This window comes from Leuciscus leuciscus (genome assembly GCF_965113295.1).
Source record: "Leuciscus leuciscus genome assembly, chromosome: 9".
Taxonomy (NCBI): Eukaryota; Metazoa; Chordata; class Actinopteri; order Cypriniformes; family Leuciscidae; genus Leuciscus; species Leuciscus leuciscus.
The window spans coordinates 36,448,282-36,463,890 of NC_138733.1; the positions used below are offsets into that span (position 1 = coordinate 36,448,282).

General features: G+C 37.7%; 2 protein-coding genes and 1 long non-coding RNA gene across 4 annotated transcripts in view; 1 reads left to right on the forward strand and 2 right to left on the reverse strand.

The window, feature by feature from the left end:
• The first annotated feature begins 3,879 nt into the window (after positions 1 to 3,879).
• The window catches only part of LOC309506808, an 83,908-nt gene continuing 72,178 nt past the window's right edge, over positions 3,880 to 15,609 (forward strand). For both annotated transcript variants that reach the window (XR_014208927.1, XR_014208928.1), the window contains exon 1: positions 3,880 to 4,962. This is a non-coding gene — a long non-coding RNA (uncharacterized lncRNA). The remainder of the gene's footprint in view (positions 4,963 to 15,609) is intronic.
• LOC309505838 (olfactory receptor 56B4-like) lies at positions 7,596 to 8,298 on the reverse strand (the record flags this gene model as incomplete). Its single annotated transcript, XM_082179293.1, is given in 2 exon segments — positions 7,596 to 8,190; positions 8,192 to 8,298. Coding segments are annotated over 2 exon segments (702 nt in total).
• LOC309505839 (olfactory receptor 52E8-like) lies at positions 11,174 to 14,511 on the reverse strand (the record flags this gene model as incomplete). Its single annotated transcript, XM_082179294.1, is given in 3 exon segments — positions 11,174 to 11,859; positions 11,862 to 12,054; positions 14,476 to 14,511. Coding segments are annotated over 3 exon segments (915 nt in total).

A 15,609-nucleotide genomic window follows, 5' to 3' on the forward strand; every position in this document is an offset into this window, starting at 1 on the left:
GGTGCCTGGACGGGACGACAACGCAGTCCTGAAGTGTCAACTAGTCTCTCCTCTTCCGCCGGATCCAGGCCGTATCCAGATCTGAAGAAGGACCAGCGCCTGGACGCGACGACAATGCAGTCCTGAAGTGTCAACAAGACTCTCCGTTTCCTGAAGTGAGGTGGACCTCGGCCGTATCCAGATCAGATGGTGGATCTGTACCTGGACCTAACCATGACGCATCCCTGAAGTGCCAGCCTCATCAGCCCTGTGAAGGCCTCATCGACACGACCAATCTGACCTCTGACCTGTAATGCTGCCTGGATCATAATCATACACTGTTCGCTCGTTGGCCAGAGGAGAACTGGCCCCCGACTGAGCCTGGGTTCTCCCAAGGTTTTTTTCTCCATTCTGTCACCTGATGGAGTTTTGGTTCCTTGCCACTGTTGCCTTGGCTTTTGGCTTGCTTAGTTGGGGACATTTAATATTCAACAATATTATTGATCTGCCTTATTAAGGGTGGACGATGATGCAATTTTCTTCTAGAAACAAACTGTGTTGTATTATTTTCATGTTATCAATGTGAAGCTGCTTTGATACAATCTGTATTGTAAATTAGCCTGGCTAACGTCAGACCACTTTCTCTTTGAGACGTGGTCTGGATACTACATGTTCATTTTCTCGTATTTGAGGCGTGGTTTACGAATGCCCAGAGCCGTTTATTGGGCGCTACAAATGTCTATCAAATGCGCCTGTACGTAGCTCATAGCCAATCGTTTCAAATTATACCAGATGACGCAAGTAGAGCGACAGATATTCAACGAAGAAGACGACGATGGGTCAGAGATTTATGTGTACACCAGAGAGTCCTGCACGGGTCCGATTTTGTAAATCCGCACCCGCCCCGCTTAAAATAGAACCGACACCCGACCCGCACCCTAAATAAAATCAGTTTAGACTATCACATTATAGACACTTACAAAAATGTTTATTGCCAGGTCATACAGAAGTTACACGACAATTAACACAAGGACAACTTCAGCCGAAGCTGTCAAAAGGCCGGTACATTAAGAACATGGCTAACGTTACCACACAAATCGAACAGACGCGGCTACACCACTATATGCCACGCAATTTCGTCTAGCCTACATCTGACAATGTTGGGTTCAAACACGCCCTGCACACCACACATACTAACAGTGTTAAATATGAAAAATACCGTTCGATAGAACTGCTTTGTTACCAGTTATCTGCGTGCTTCCTCAGGGATGAAGTTCCACATTTGCGGCTATCCAACACGAAAATGTTTGCAGCAAAGCTTTTTACAATATTTTCTTCAGATAACTCCAAATTTCTCCCACACACTGGACTTGATTTTTGATGACGTATTGTCGACAACTTTACAATCTCCACTAGCTATTCTTTTCTTCAACTCCTCAGCATCCATCTCGACGACTGCAAGCAGATCGCGCGCGCGGTTATGATGAATTTTTAAAAGTGGAAGTAGCCTAGGTAACGTTATAGATCCTGGGAGGGCGTGGTGGCGCGTCGGCACAAATAAACTGATGTGGATTTTAAATTATTTTATCAACTTGAAATACAGGCATATTTTTGTAGATGAGATGCTTGATAAACTAAATATGCATATATTTTTACGTCTGTCATGTTGGATCCATAGATAAACAAACTGCTTCGGTGTGTCGCATATACTTCGTCATCGTCTTGCTGCTCCCTCCCCGTTCTGTGATTGGTTCCCTATTTCAGGGGAAAAATTAGCCCATGGTAGCCAGACTACCTTGCAGCGTGAATAAAATCGCGCTGCTCAAGGCAGTATGGGGAAACCCAGGCTAATTGTAAATAGCGCTATATAAATAAAGGTGACTTGACTTGACATGATATGCCCTATGAGCAGATCTAGACATGTGGTGCTGGGGAAGAGGAAGGTGTCAGAGAGAAAACTGCACCAGCTTACAGCAAGTACTGAAACAGACCATTTAAATGTTAGCGGTAGAGAGAGCGGGCAAGCATATTGGCTGCAGATTACAAGCAAAGGATATCAGCTTGAGCCACATAATACATGTAACGAGTTAGCTCAAAGAAATAATAATCAATCATAACTTGTTATAATTGATTATGAATATTTGGATCAGTTTATAGAATTAACTTAATGTAGTAAAATTTATATATTACAATCAACCCACCTGTTCGTCCCGTGAACACAGCGTTAATTGTTTATTAATTCTAAGAAATATTTAATTCCGGGGGAGGGAAATGTCTTTCTTATCGTACAGTACTACTAAGAGCCTGTTTTCAAAATCGTAAAGTAAACTTTGTTGCAAGCAGAGAATCAGAACCAAATACGTATTGTGCACAAGTTTTATTAACTAAATCATAAACATACCTAATCTAAACACACATACAAACAAGCATAGGTAAAATGGTGAGTGACAGAATGGAACTGGAAGCAGGAAATGGGACTATGGAAAAGATCCATTTAACTATGAAAAGAACCATCAGTTTATCATTTTCAGAGCACCTCATTAAATTTATACCTGCATGGTGTATGCAGTGGAAACAATTCTGTAAGTTCTTGGAAAAGGATGTTGATGGTTCAGTGAGTGCCAAACATGGAAGTCGCAAATGTTTTCTTCTCCGTTGGATGAAGAAGAAATTATGAACTTTAGTGGGTTGTTTGACACTGTTCTGGTTGAAGGTTTTCTCTCTCTCCATGAGCACATGGCTGACCACATGCAGATTGGGCCAGAAAGGCCACGCAGGCAACCAAGGAGTGAGGAAGTCGAAGATGGTTGCCCATTCAATGATGGTAAAGTTGCAGTTTTCTTCTGAGTTGGATTGAAGAAAATACAGTCTGACACTGTTGGGAGAGTGAAGGCATAGTATGAGTCACGGCCTGCTGGGGCCCATGGGCCCCAGTGGGGGTCCCCACAGACATCAACACGAAGAAGCAGCTGTGAAGGCCAGAAGAAGAGGGGGAGTCACTGTGAATTTGTCTCTAATGAAGCCTGAGAAAGGCCCCACCTCTCCGGGTTTACTTGACCAATGAGAAAGGTGGAATTTCCAAGCGGGAAGATTCCTCTGTGGTTGATTTATGAATCTTTGTTTTAAGCGTGCTCATTTGCATGTGCAGCTGGATTGGTTTCTGATGAAGAAACTAAGAAAGATTCTTGTAATACTAATATGTTGCGCGGCTATCGGCATATCATGTACACAATCATTTCGATCTTTAAAGTATCAATTTATAGAGACCAAACATGGTATAGGTGAGGTTACATTGACCGTTGGCTCTATCATAAAATACACAGTACTAAAAAAAATTGAAATAAAAGACACTACACAAGACAGTAAATCATTCACACGAATGTTCATTTATAGATCAGTTTGTCTATAAATGAATGCAGCAAAGTCTGTTTTTAGGTCTGTTTCTGTCTTCCCTATGGTCTCTGCCTTGACCACATGACCACATTTTTAACAGCAATAAAACCAACTTATCTGATCGTAGTCATGGTTACCAAGACCCTTCTTGCCCTTGTTGGGGGAATGGGACCATAGATCCCAGAGTGAGTTTTAAAGATTATTTGTTACATATAACAAATAATTGTGTCTGATTTGTCTCAGTCACTACATACAAGAGATTATTGCACGGCCTTTTCTAGGCATTGGCAACCTAGGAGGTTTCCTAGGCCACCACCAGCTGGAGTGGGCGTCAATGAGCACTTCAACACTGCATTTTAGCAATAATGAACTAGTTAAATAGCATTTAAGCATCTAAGCATAGGCATAAAATAGAATTCTTTTTTAAAAATGTTATCAGAAAGACATGATTAGAAATCTAAAAATGTAGTGTCTAAAGGAAATGTATATTTGTTTAAAACGAATGACTGATGGCATCAACAAAATAACACAGGTTATTTTATAAAATAACAAAAATTGTTTTGGGTAATGGGTAAATGCCATGACCAAAGCTTTGCTAGAAAGTACCTTCTGGTTTATAATAATAATAAGCTTTAAGTGAAATAATAAAGCAGTAATGAGAAAAAAGATATGCAGGTTCATGCTATTCCTTCTCCAATTATCTCATACATTATTGTCTCCCTCTCCTGGTAATAGTCTGTATTACCAGGAGATAACTTTTCCATATATATATATTTTTTTTTTTTACTCAAATCTGTATATGAAGCTTAATTTACATGTCATATTACAAATTCTAAGCTTTGGTACACCCTATATTACTGAAAATGATTATATAGTTGAATACCTGATTTTTACGATATTCTGGTAGTGAGTTTTGTTTACTCCATAGAGATTGGCTTCTTAGAGGTGTGTATACTGCAAGTAAGTAGACACTAATAGAAAACATACAGGTAACTAGTTGTATTTCTCTTACAAGGAAAAACAAAGAGTATAAATGGAATAAAAATATATGATTCTATTTAGTAGGCTTTATCAGACAGGCTTGAGAAAAATTGTAGCTGATGGAGAATGCTGGTTTTTTTTTTTTTTTTTTGCTAATTGAATTCGTCAATAACTCCTTCAGTTCTGGATTCAAAAAATGTGAACAAGGATATCATTCTTGTAAATTACCAACAGTATGTTTATTATTAACTACGTACACTCACCTAAAGGATTATTTGGAACACCTGTTCAATTTCTCATTAATGCAATTATCTAATCAACCAATCACATGGCAGTTGCTTCAATGCATTTAGGGGTGTGGTCCTGGTCAAGACAATCTCCTAAACTCCAAACTGAATGTCAGAATGGGAAAGAAAGTTGATTTAAGCAATTTTGAGCGTGGCATGGTTGTTGGTGCCAGACGGGCCGGTCTGAGTATTTCACAATCTGCTCAGTTACTGGGATTTTCACGCACAACCATTTCTAGGGTTTACAAAGAATGGTGTGAAAAGGGAAAAACATCCAGTATGCGGCAGTCCTGTGGGCGAAAATGCCTTGTTGATGCTAGAGGTCAGAGGAGAATGGGCTGATTCAAGCTGATAGTAGTGGTGGGCAGATCGAGGCTTCGTGAAGCAATGAAACAGTTGAACCAAATGGGCCATATTGTTTTGAGGCTTCGAATCAATCCGACACCCATCTCAACGGTGACACCTAGTGGTCACTTGCAGGTGTTGATCTGAAACAACCTTGACGAGCTTTTTTTTTTTTATTGTATTTTTCTAATATGTGAAGCTTGTAACCTATTCATGGATTTCATCCGGTCCCTTTCCACAGGTGTATTAATCAAGCACAATGCAGTCTGCATTCATAATCTAGGTGCTTGATTTTATACACCTGTGGAAAGGGACCAGATGAAACCCATGAATAGGCTCCTCACTGTGCATAATGTTATTTTGGTCCTGCAAAATGAATATTAATAAAAGAAATCAAGCCACAATGTCTCACTTTTTTTTGAGATTTTTATAAAAAAATATTAATTTCTCTGCTGTGGAAGGACTTAGCCTACTTCTTTTTTTTTTACAGATAATTTCTCCAGCCTTTGAAAAAATCCTCTCACAATGGACACTTGTTGCTGGCATGCAAAGATATTTTTTAGCTAGGACATACAAATGAGGAAAGATTACTGCTCTCTCTTTCCAGTAAGTTAGTGGATCATGAGTTCTGGGCAAATACGCAAATTTCAAATTCTCCTCAAATGGCGCATCATGGATGATGTATTGTTGCAGTAGGCTAGCTGCCGATCACAATACACACATCTCATATTTAGGATTTCTAAACGGAAATGCTCCCACACCACAGATGTACTCTTCTGTGGAGCCTCCATTTTATCTATCTATTTATGTATCTATCTATATGAATCTATCTATGTATGGCTAAAAAACTATATGTCTCTATAATCTACCTATGTATCTAGATATAATCTATGTATCTATCTATAATCTATCTATGTATTTATGTATCTATAATCTATCTATATATGTATCTATCTATTAATCTAGCTTGCTATATAGGCTATATTTATATCTATGTATCTATTAATTTGTCACTATATACTCTGTCTGTCTCTAGCCTATCAGTCAATGTGTTGTGTAAATTTAAATGTAAGCCTTAAGCCTATAACTAGTCAAATCGCACTATGCCACTATATCACCAAAAATCCGCTATCTCAAAATCAAACTCCTCTCACAAAAACCCACGAGGTCAATATGCGTTGATTTCACTTTTATACAGATATGCGATTGTGTGTTCTGTTCCCGACCGTGTCAATCAAACGCTGATTCGGCGGACCACACCTGATGAAACACTTAGTGAAACACTTCGAGGCTTCGTTTGGCCATAGTCACGTGACATGGGTGTTTTGAATCACGCTTCGGATCAGTGTTTCGAAACATCTGCGCTTCGGGATCTCGCAAAGCTTCGGAACGACTGTTTCGCGTCAGCCATCCCTAGCTGATAGAAGAGCAACTTTGACTGAAATAACCACTCGTTACAACCGAGGTATGCAGCAAAGCATTTGTGAAGCCACAACACGCACAACCTTGAGGCGGATGGGCTACAACAGCAGAAGACCCCACCGGGTACCACTCATCTCCACTACAAATAGGAAAAAGAGGCTACAATTTGCACAAGCTCACCAAAAGTGGACAGTTGAAGACTGGAAAAATGTTGCCTGGTCTGATGAGTCTCGATTTCTGTTGAGACATTCAGATGGTAGAGTCAGAATTTGGCGTAAACAGAATGAGAACATGGATCCATCATGCCTTGTTACCACTGTGCAGGCTGGTGGTGGTGGTGTAATGGTGTGGGGGATGTTTTCTTGGCACACTTTAGGCCCCTTAGTGCCAATTGGGCATCGTTTAAATGCCACGGCCTACCTGAGCATTGTTTCTGACCATGTCCATCCCTTTATGACCACCATGTACCCATCCTCTGATGGCTACTTCCAGCAGGATAATGCACCATGTCACAAAGCTCGAATCATTTCAAATTGGTTTCTTGAACATGACAATGAGTTCACTGTACTAAAATGGCCCCCACAGTCACCAGATCTCAACCCAATAGAGCAACTTTGGGATGTGGTGGAACGGGAGCTTCGTGCCCTGGATGTGCATCCCACAAATCTCCATCAACTGCAAGATGCTATCCTATCAATATGGGCCAACATTTCTAAAGAATGCTTTCAGCACCTTGTTGAATCAATGCCACGTAGAATTAAGGCAGTTCTGGAGGCGAAAGGGGGTCAAACACAGTATTAGTATGGTGTTCCTAATAATCCTTTAGGTGAGTGTATTTTCAGTCCCATATTTTCAAATAGGGCCTATACGGCCATTTTAAACTATAGCTTTAACATACCACATCCTTTTTAAAATGTTACAGCATCAGCATATTATATTGTTTTGTTTTTGTTTTTTGGGGGGGGGGGGGGGGGGGGGGGGTTTCTTTGCAAAGGAAAGACTTTTACTTCTCTAATAAACTGGATAAACCTTTGTCTTATTTCTTTTGTTCTCACTCCATAAACAATTGGGTTAAAACAACTTGGAAAAAGTAAGTACATTGTGCTCACAAATACACGACTACTGGTAGAAAAATTATTTCTTATTCTGTATGACATAAACGCAATCAGGGCAAGGTGTTTATGGCCTTCATGTGGGCCTTACCAGATTTAAACACAGAGAAAAAAAAATCACAGCATAGGAAGCAGTAATGAGAATAAAATCTGCAGTTGGTATAAGGAAAGCAGACAAAAGTCCTACTAAGTTATTAATAGATATATCTCCACATGCTAACAGAACCAACGCCATGTGTTCACAAAAACAGTGATCAATCACATTTGTTAAACAAAATGACAGTTTTCCAGCCAGAGAGACCATGGTGATATTCAGAAGTCCATTTCTGATTAATGGGACAACAATAAACTTTAGAAAGTTAGGGATTTCCATGTATTTATGATAGTAAAGCGGTTTGCATATTGCAAAGTAACGGTCCAGGGCCATCCAAAAAAGCAAAGTGGACTGAAATGAGCCAACAAAATGAATGCAAAACTTTTGTATCAAACAACCTGTTAGAGATATCCCACTCCAATCAAATAAAAAGCCAAGAAGCATGTTAGGTACAAAAAATACAGGCGAGATCAAGTCTACAACAGCCATTAAACCTATTAGTACATACATAGGAGAATGCAGAGACTTTTGACATATGATTAAATATATGATAATAGAATTTGCTGTGATAGACAGTCATCAGAGAGAAAGGGATAAATAAAAAAGGTCTCCATTCTTCTAGGCTGTAGAAACCAATCAGATTGAAGTCTGTGAATGAAATATTTTGTGCAGAAAGATTCTTCATGCTGTTCATAAATAAAATAAAAAGGAATTAATGCCTAAAGATAAAAACTAAACCATTTTTCCATGTATGTCCAGTAGGCTGTGCTACATTTGAGAGTGATAAATAAAAAAAATACACAGTATTGCTCATTATTATGTTATTCAGTGATTTCACTTTCACAATTATGAATAAAAATGCAGAGTGAATGTGCTTTTCATCTATTATCATTATGAAAGGATTAGAATACACTTAATTTGACCTTATTTGTGATGCTTCTTTGTTGTACTTTGTTGCTGTGAAGAGAGAAAAAAAATCAAGCTGACCTTCACATGTTAGATGTTCTGTGAATGTTTCATTATATAAAGATAAAGATACAAGATATGATGTTATGTTTAAGTACATAGGCCTTTCATGCATTAACCTGTGCTCTCGATAACTATCATAACTATTGTTTAACTATCATAATTCTTTTTCTTACATGTAAGAGTGAAATGAAAGTGTGACATGAAATCATGGTCTCTAAACACTATGCCGTGTTCCCATGAGTCTGTAAACTATTCCCATGTTGGAATAGAACCAGCCACAGGTTTTCACTTATGCATTATATATACACAGTATATATCCCTAAGTATATAAGTATACTTCAAGTTCATTTTATTAAGTAGGCTATACCTTAGTAAAGTTCAAGTATATTTTTAAGAATACTCTATGAAGTAAGTATACCAATACCAATGTACTAGAAGTATACTTGTAAGTGTACTGTTTCAATAATACTTGGGACTTATTGGCCCACTTTTTAGTTTATAAAAGTATACATTTACGTATACTTAAAAAGTGTAACTGTAGTAAACTTTGAGTACACAAATAGTTTACAACTAAGGGCGCTATCATACACCTAGTGCAATGCAGCGCCAGGCGCGACGCAAATGTCTTTTGCTAGTTTCAGCCCGACGCAGTTATCATTTTTACGTCCTCATATTTTTTTATTTTTTTTAAAGAGCGTGTTAGTAATGTGCATTTATAGGCGGGTCCACAACGTGCGTACACTCTGTCAACACAAAAAAAAATGAATAAATGTAAACACGTTGATCTCACAGTGATCTCTCCATATGATCACAATGTGAGTTCACAGTGAGCTAAAAGTGTAACCGCACTGTGCACTCACTGAAGCTCATATAGGGGTTATGCGCAACATGCTTCCGGGTTCTACAAAACAGGTTTAACTACTTCCGGCCGTCAGCTACTGAGGTAAACACAGCGTAGTAATGGTGACCTTCTAGCTGGTGTTTGCAGGAGTTACAGCTAATATCAATTTCCCATGTACACCGTATTGCCAAACAGACGTACTCTGCTAGACAAGGGATTTAAGTTTTACGCCTCCTCATTTATTCATAATTATGAAGGTATGTAGTATATGTAGCTTTTGCTAATGGCACCCGATATAGCGTTAGCTACCTATCAGTAGTTAGTTTAGACTTGTATGCTATCAGTAGTTTAGCCTTTTATTTTTGCTCGCAGACGATTAAAACAATCAAATGAAGACTGCAGACTGTACTGTCAGTGTCAGAACAGCTTGTCAGCTTTGTTGTTGTCGACTTTTGAAACGGTCAAATTAAAATGCATACAATACATTTTAATGTTCGCTAATTATCTTAGTAAACGTTAGAAGATGTTGAATTTTAACAAAATTTTATAGAAAAGTCACTTACCTTGCAATAAATGTGTTCTCCCACGAACATCTGTCTTGTATTCCGACTATTCCTCAATCCCTTCGCACCGCACGTTCAAAAGTCTTGACCCCGCCCTTGCTTCAGTTTCATTGGTTGAAGCTGAGTAGATGGATATTTAATAAATTTTGGAGTGGTTATAATTGGCCCTCTCTTTGCACACTTGATCACTTTGGGATTTTCTGATGATCCCTAAACTCATTTAATCTGTTGTCACTGCTTAAATTAGAGCCCTTTCGTTGGAGTTAGCATAATAAGTATAACGAGTTTGAGCAAATTACCAACCTGTGCCTTCTCATGTAAACAGAGTGGCAATGTATAGGAAGTGTCGTGATAATTTAATTTGTAGCTGTTTTCGTGGGACTTATAAAATGAACTTAAATATGTACATATATTAGAGGTCACAACTTTAAAAAAGTTGTTTATAGGAGGCTACTTTCATACAAAACTTAGTATACTAAATGCAGTTATACTGTAGTCATCCTGGAGAAGGCTTTAGATTAAAACATCTTTCAGGGCATCAGTGAAATGACTAAATACTACCCAAATATAATTACTGAATACATTTTGCCAAAGCCATATCTTACTTGTGAAAAGAGGCTGATGAGAACGTTTGCTCCTACTTTTTTAATTGTTCTTATGCACCTAACTGTAATAAAACAGGATTGTTTTTGAATTGTTCATAATATTAGTAACTACTTCCTGATCCCTCCATTTTAGACGTAAACCAACAACTTGATTGTTAGCAGGTAGGATATATGTAACCTTAAAGGTACAAGCACATGTTTCCATTTTTTTCCATTTTCATTGGAAACTTCAATTTTATAGAAAAAAATCCATTTATTACAGAGTATCCATTTAATCCATTTATTGCAGTGTACTATATGAAACAGTGAACAGAACAGCACTTGGTATGTAAATCAAGACAGTGATTCCCAAATGTTTTCTCCATTAACAAGATAAAGATGAAACAATATGTTTTACCTGAAACTTATAGCTGAACAGACTTTAATTCATCTGAGGATGCAGATAACAGATTAACATGGTTTATTGGCAATGAACACTGTTTCTGACAAAGAAAGTCTCTTTATAGGACTACAAACATTTCTATTTCAGTGGCTGAAATTACTTGATAGACAAACTGTCAAATTGAATGAATTTCCAGACACTTAAATCTTTATTGTTGAAACCTTTACAATGGAAACTTTATTTATATTTATTTTGAACATTTTCAATAAAGCATTCCTTATTTCTTTTGTTCGCACACCATAAATGATTGGATTGATACTTGCAGGAAATACTATATACGTAACGCCCAGAAAGGTATTTATATCGACTGGGATTGGAATGTGAAGATTTCGTGATAGAAAGGTAATACTCCCCACAAAGTAAAAACACATCATAACCATTAAGTGTGTACCACAGGTATGAAAGGCTTTCCAACGATCCTCTCCAGCTGCAGCCCCCAACACAACATGCAAGATTTTCACATAAGAGAAGAAAATAATAGATATGTCAATTCCCACAAAACAGATTATCACAACTAATCCCATTGCATTATTTGTGCTTATTGAATCACAGGCCAAGCTAACAAGAGCCATGTGGTCACTGTAGCAATGATGGATAACATTAGACCCACAAAAAGACAAAAGTGAAGCCAAAGCAACCAGTGCAAACATTATAGTGCCACTTCTGATCAATGTAAAAATAAGCAGTTTCATAAACATGTCTGAGTTCATGATTTCAGTGTAATGTAATGGCTTGCAAATGGCCACAAAGCGATCTAAAGCCATAGCTAAAAGTATGGTGGATTCTACAGAAAAAAAGAAATGAGTAACAAACATTTGTGTCAAAATAAAGATATTTCATTCAAGTCAAAGAGGAAACCAAGAAGCATTGCTGGGATAATGGCAGTGGGTACAATGATGTCGACAACCGCCAAAGCAGACACTAGAATGTACATTGGACTGTGAAGACTTTCTGTATTTCTGATCACGAAAAGCAACAAAGAATTCCCCAGCACAACCAAAATGTAACATACAAAAAATGACTAAAACTCTTTCTCGTGCCCCAGGTGTATGTTATCTTCCTGGCCCATATGGCGTTATTGTGTTTGTTCTTTCATGTCCCTTCAGCTGTAAGAGACCCTCACAGAAACACATGACTAAATGATATTAACAGTTTGGAAAACGATGAATATAAGTAATACTGAATTTTTCCCATAACAGATGTTTGCTTCTTGGAGTTCCTCAATCATGGCACTCTGAATGTGGTCGTTGCAACCTATTTTACAGGGTAAGTACAAAATGATTATTATTTATCACTTGATGGAATTAAATAAACATCATGTTTGGGATTAGCCATATAGTTTAGCCACACATTGTGACCTCTATATTAAATGGCAGTTATCATTTAGCTACTCAATGAATTGAAAACACAATTACTCCAGCAAATGTAAATGTATCATGTATGAAATATCCACCAATTGTCTGGTACATTCTCCTGTCTTATCCTTTCTTAAAGTTTTTTTCATGAGCAACATTCTTGTTGGAATTTGATGACTTTGTTCCCAGGCTATTTCTCATCATGCCTGCATAGGTAGTAACTACAACAAAGTACTTTTTGTAAATTAAAAGAATTTCAACAAAACAAATCAAAATGTTTTTTTGTTAAAATTTTGTCAAAATTGGAAATGCAACATCACAACAATCACATCACTGGTAACCACCCCAAAACAAAGGCAATTATAAGTCTTACAAGTTTATTTTCAATAGAAATATACATTCATTCTTACATTTACATGAAAATAAAATACATTATCAATTTTTTCTGTTCACTTTAGTCATATTTGCTCAGATTCGGCTGCATGGAAACATACCTGCCTGAGTGTCTTGCTTTCTCTGTCGTTTGGTCATATGCTGTAGAATAGGGGCCCACATTAAGACCTGAAGCCATTCGAATAGGAGCATATATACAGTGAGTTTGATCAATGCTCCCATAGGAATAAGACAACAAACTATACAGCCACTGACCTTGTGTACATTATAATGACCTCATTCCATCCACTCAAACACGCAGAAGAAATGATTGTTCCAGGAAGAATGAACCAATTACTAGATTATTTTTGTCTTGGTTAATTAGCTCTGCTGAGGGGGTTCATGTTTGTGGTTTTAGTTGCTATAGCATAGATAGTGTAAGTGTCCAGTATTAGTGTCTCTAATTGTCCAGTAAGGCAGTGTAAACTCTTGCAACATCATTGACAAGTCACGTCAACTTTATTTATATAGCTCTTTTTACAATACAGATTGTTTTAAACAGCTTTTTAGGGATAACAGGAAAATAATGCAACAAAGTTTGTTTCGGCTGTACAGCAGCTTTAGAAGAAAATAGTGTCATTGTCCAGCTTAAGTAAGTTCAGTGTTGATTAATTTTGGTTGTAAAAATCATTAGTTATTAATTTAGTTCATGTATCTATACCGAAGGTATCAATGTAGGTACACAATGGTATCAATGCAGTCAGATCAAAAATACTGTTGAATATTTAGTGTCCCCAACTCAGCAAGCCAAAGGTGACAGTGGCAAGGAACCCAAACTCCATCAGGTGACAGAATGGAGAAAAAAAACCTTGGGGGAAACCAGACTCAGTCGGGGGGCCAGTTTTCCTCTGACCAATGAACAAACAGTGTATGATTATGATTCAAGCTGCATTACAGGTCAGAAGTCAGATTGGGATCGGAAAAATTGTCATATTTAATCCTGTTTTAATCACGCTGATATGAGACGGGTTTTGTTGAGGATCTGTGCTGTAATTTCGATCACAGGTGAAAGTCTAGTTGACAGAGTCTCTGCTGACATTCAGGGCTGTGCTGTGGTCATAGGCGCAGATCCTCCATCTGATCTGGATACGGCCCGGCTCTGGCTGAACCTTTTCAGTCAGGATTTCACCCATCCAATGCAAGGATTTCAGCAAGCATTGAATGTCCCTGAATTTCCTCATTGGCTCTGCTGCCTCAGTCAAAAGGATGGACCTATCCTTTGATATTGATGGAGTTCATGTTAAGCCTTCATCATCTATTCGTAACCTTGGTGCCTTAATCAACTCAACTCTATCTTTTGGCTTCTTGTTAAAAACTCTTTTTTCCATCTTCGTAATATTGCACGTCTTCAATCTTCTCACTCTAGCTGATACTGAAACCTTAATTCATGCATTAATCACGTCACGTCTGGATTACTGCAATGCTCTATTTCTTGGTCTGCCCCCCCAAAAAATATTGCAAGATTACAGTATGTTCAAAACTCAGCAGCAAGAGTTCTCACCTCCACCAGGCATTCAGCTCACATTACTCCTCTGCTTCATGACCTTCACTGGCTACCCGTGGCATCACGTATTCACTTTAAGGGACTACTTCTAACGTTTAAGGCATTAAATGGTCTTGCACCTCCATATCTGTCTGATTTACTTTACTCTTACCTCCCTTAGATCAGCTGAACTTGGTTTATTGTCCATCCCTCGTTTCCGGTTGGCTACTGTAGGTGGAAGGTCATTTAGTGTGAATGCTCCTAAATTATGGAATTCACTACTCCTTACACTTCATAATATCTCATACATGGCTACATTCAAGACTCAGCAAAAAACACATCTATTTAACATGTATTTTGGATAATGTGACTATATGTGTCCTTATGTGATTGTAATGTGTGCGGGTGTGTAAATGTATTGTAATGTACAAATGTAAAGCAACCTTGAGCTACGGAAAGGCGCTATATAAATAAAACTTCTTCTTCTTGATTTGTAAAGAAGGACTACACGCCTGCGCACCCCTACTAGTCGCTGATCATTCATGGCTTATAGGGGGCGCAACAGTATAATAAATCTTTGAAGTCCACTTTTACCAAATTTAAGCTAGAATATTGGTTCTAAGCTAGAAGAAGAAACCTATCCAAATTTATATGGCCAATTTCCCAACCTATCCAACATACATTTTCAAAAGGGATCAAATAAGGAGTTTAACTTTAATTGATTATACCCGAAATTAAGCTTTTCAGCTATAAGGTGAATTCAGTGTGGTGACTAGCCTAATTTGAATTTATTTATTTTTTATTTTATTTTTTCAAAGAAACTGAGTAAAACGAGTTAAACCTAGAGTGTATTAATTTACATAAACAGTGACAAGTGATTATACAGTACTTACCTTTTGAGTCTTTGAAACCCATAAGAAAAAAAGAGGTGTTTGAAGAATTTTTATTGTTTTTATTTTAAAGTATACATTGTATTTTATTTTATTTTTCTTTCTTTTATGCATTAGTTATTTGTTTATAATTCAAGTTTTGAATTCCAAACAAAACAATATATTCAGTTACACCTTATACCTTGTGTGAGTGGCTCATTATTGTTGTGACATCCTTATTCTCTGCAGGCGAATTTAGTCTTCTGATCTGACTGGTCCATACTCAGACATTGCGTCTGTACCAAATTGAGTGAAGGGTTACAAAGTTGGCCTATCCAACATAGACAGACTGGCTAAACCGACCGTCTGATAGCTGTCTCACGTCACCAAGGTCAGATAAATCCCATCACATATAGAGCCTCTTTCACCTAGATATC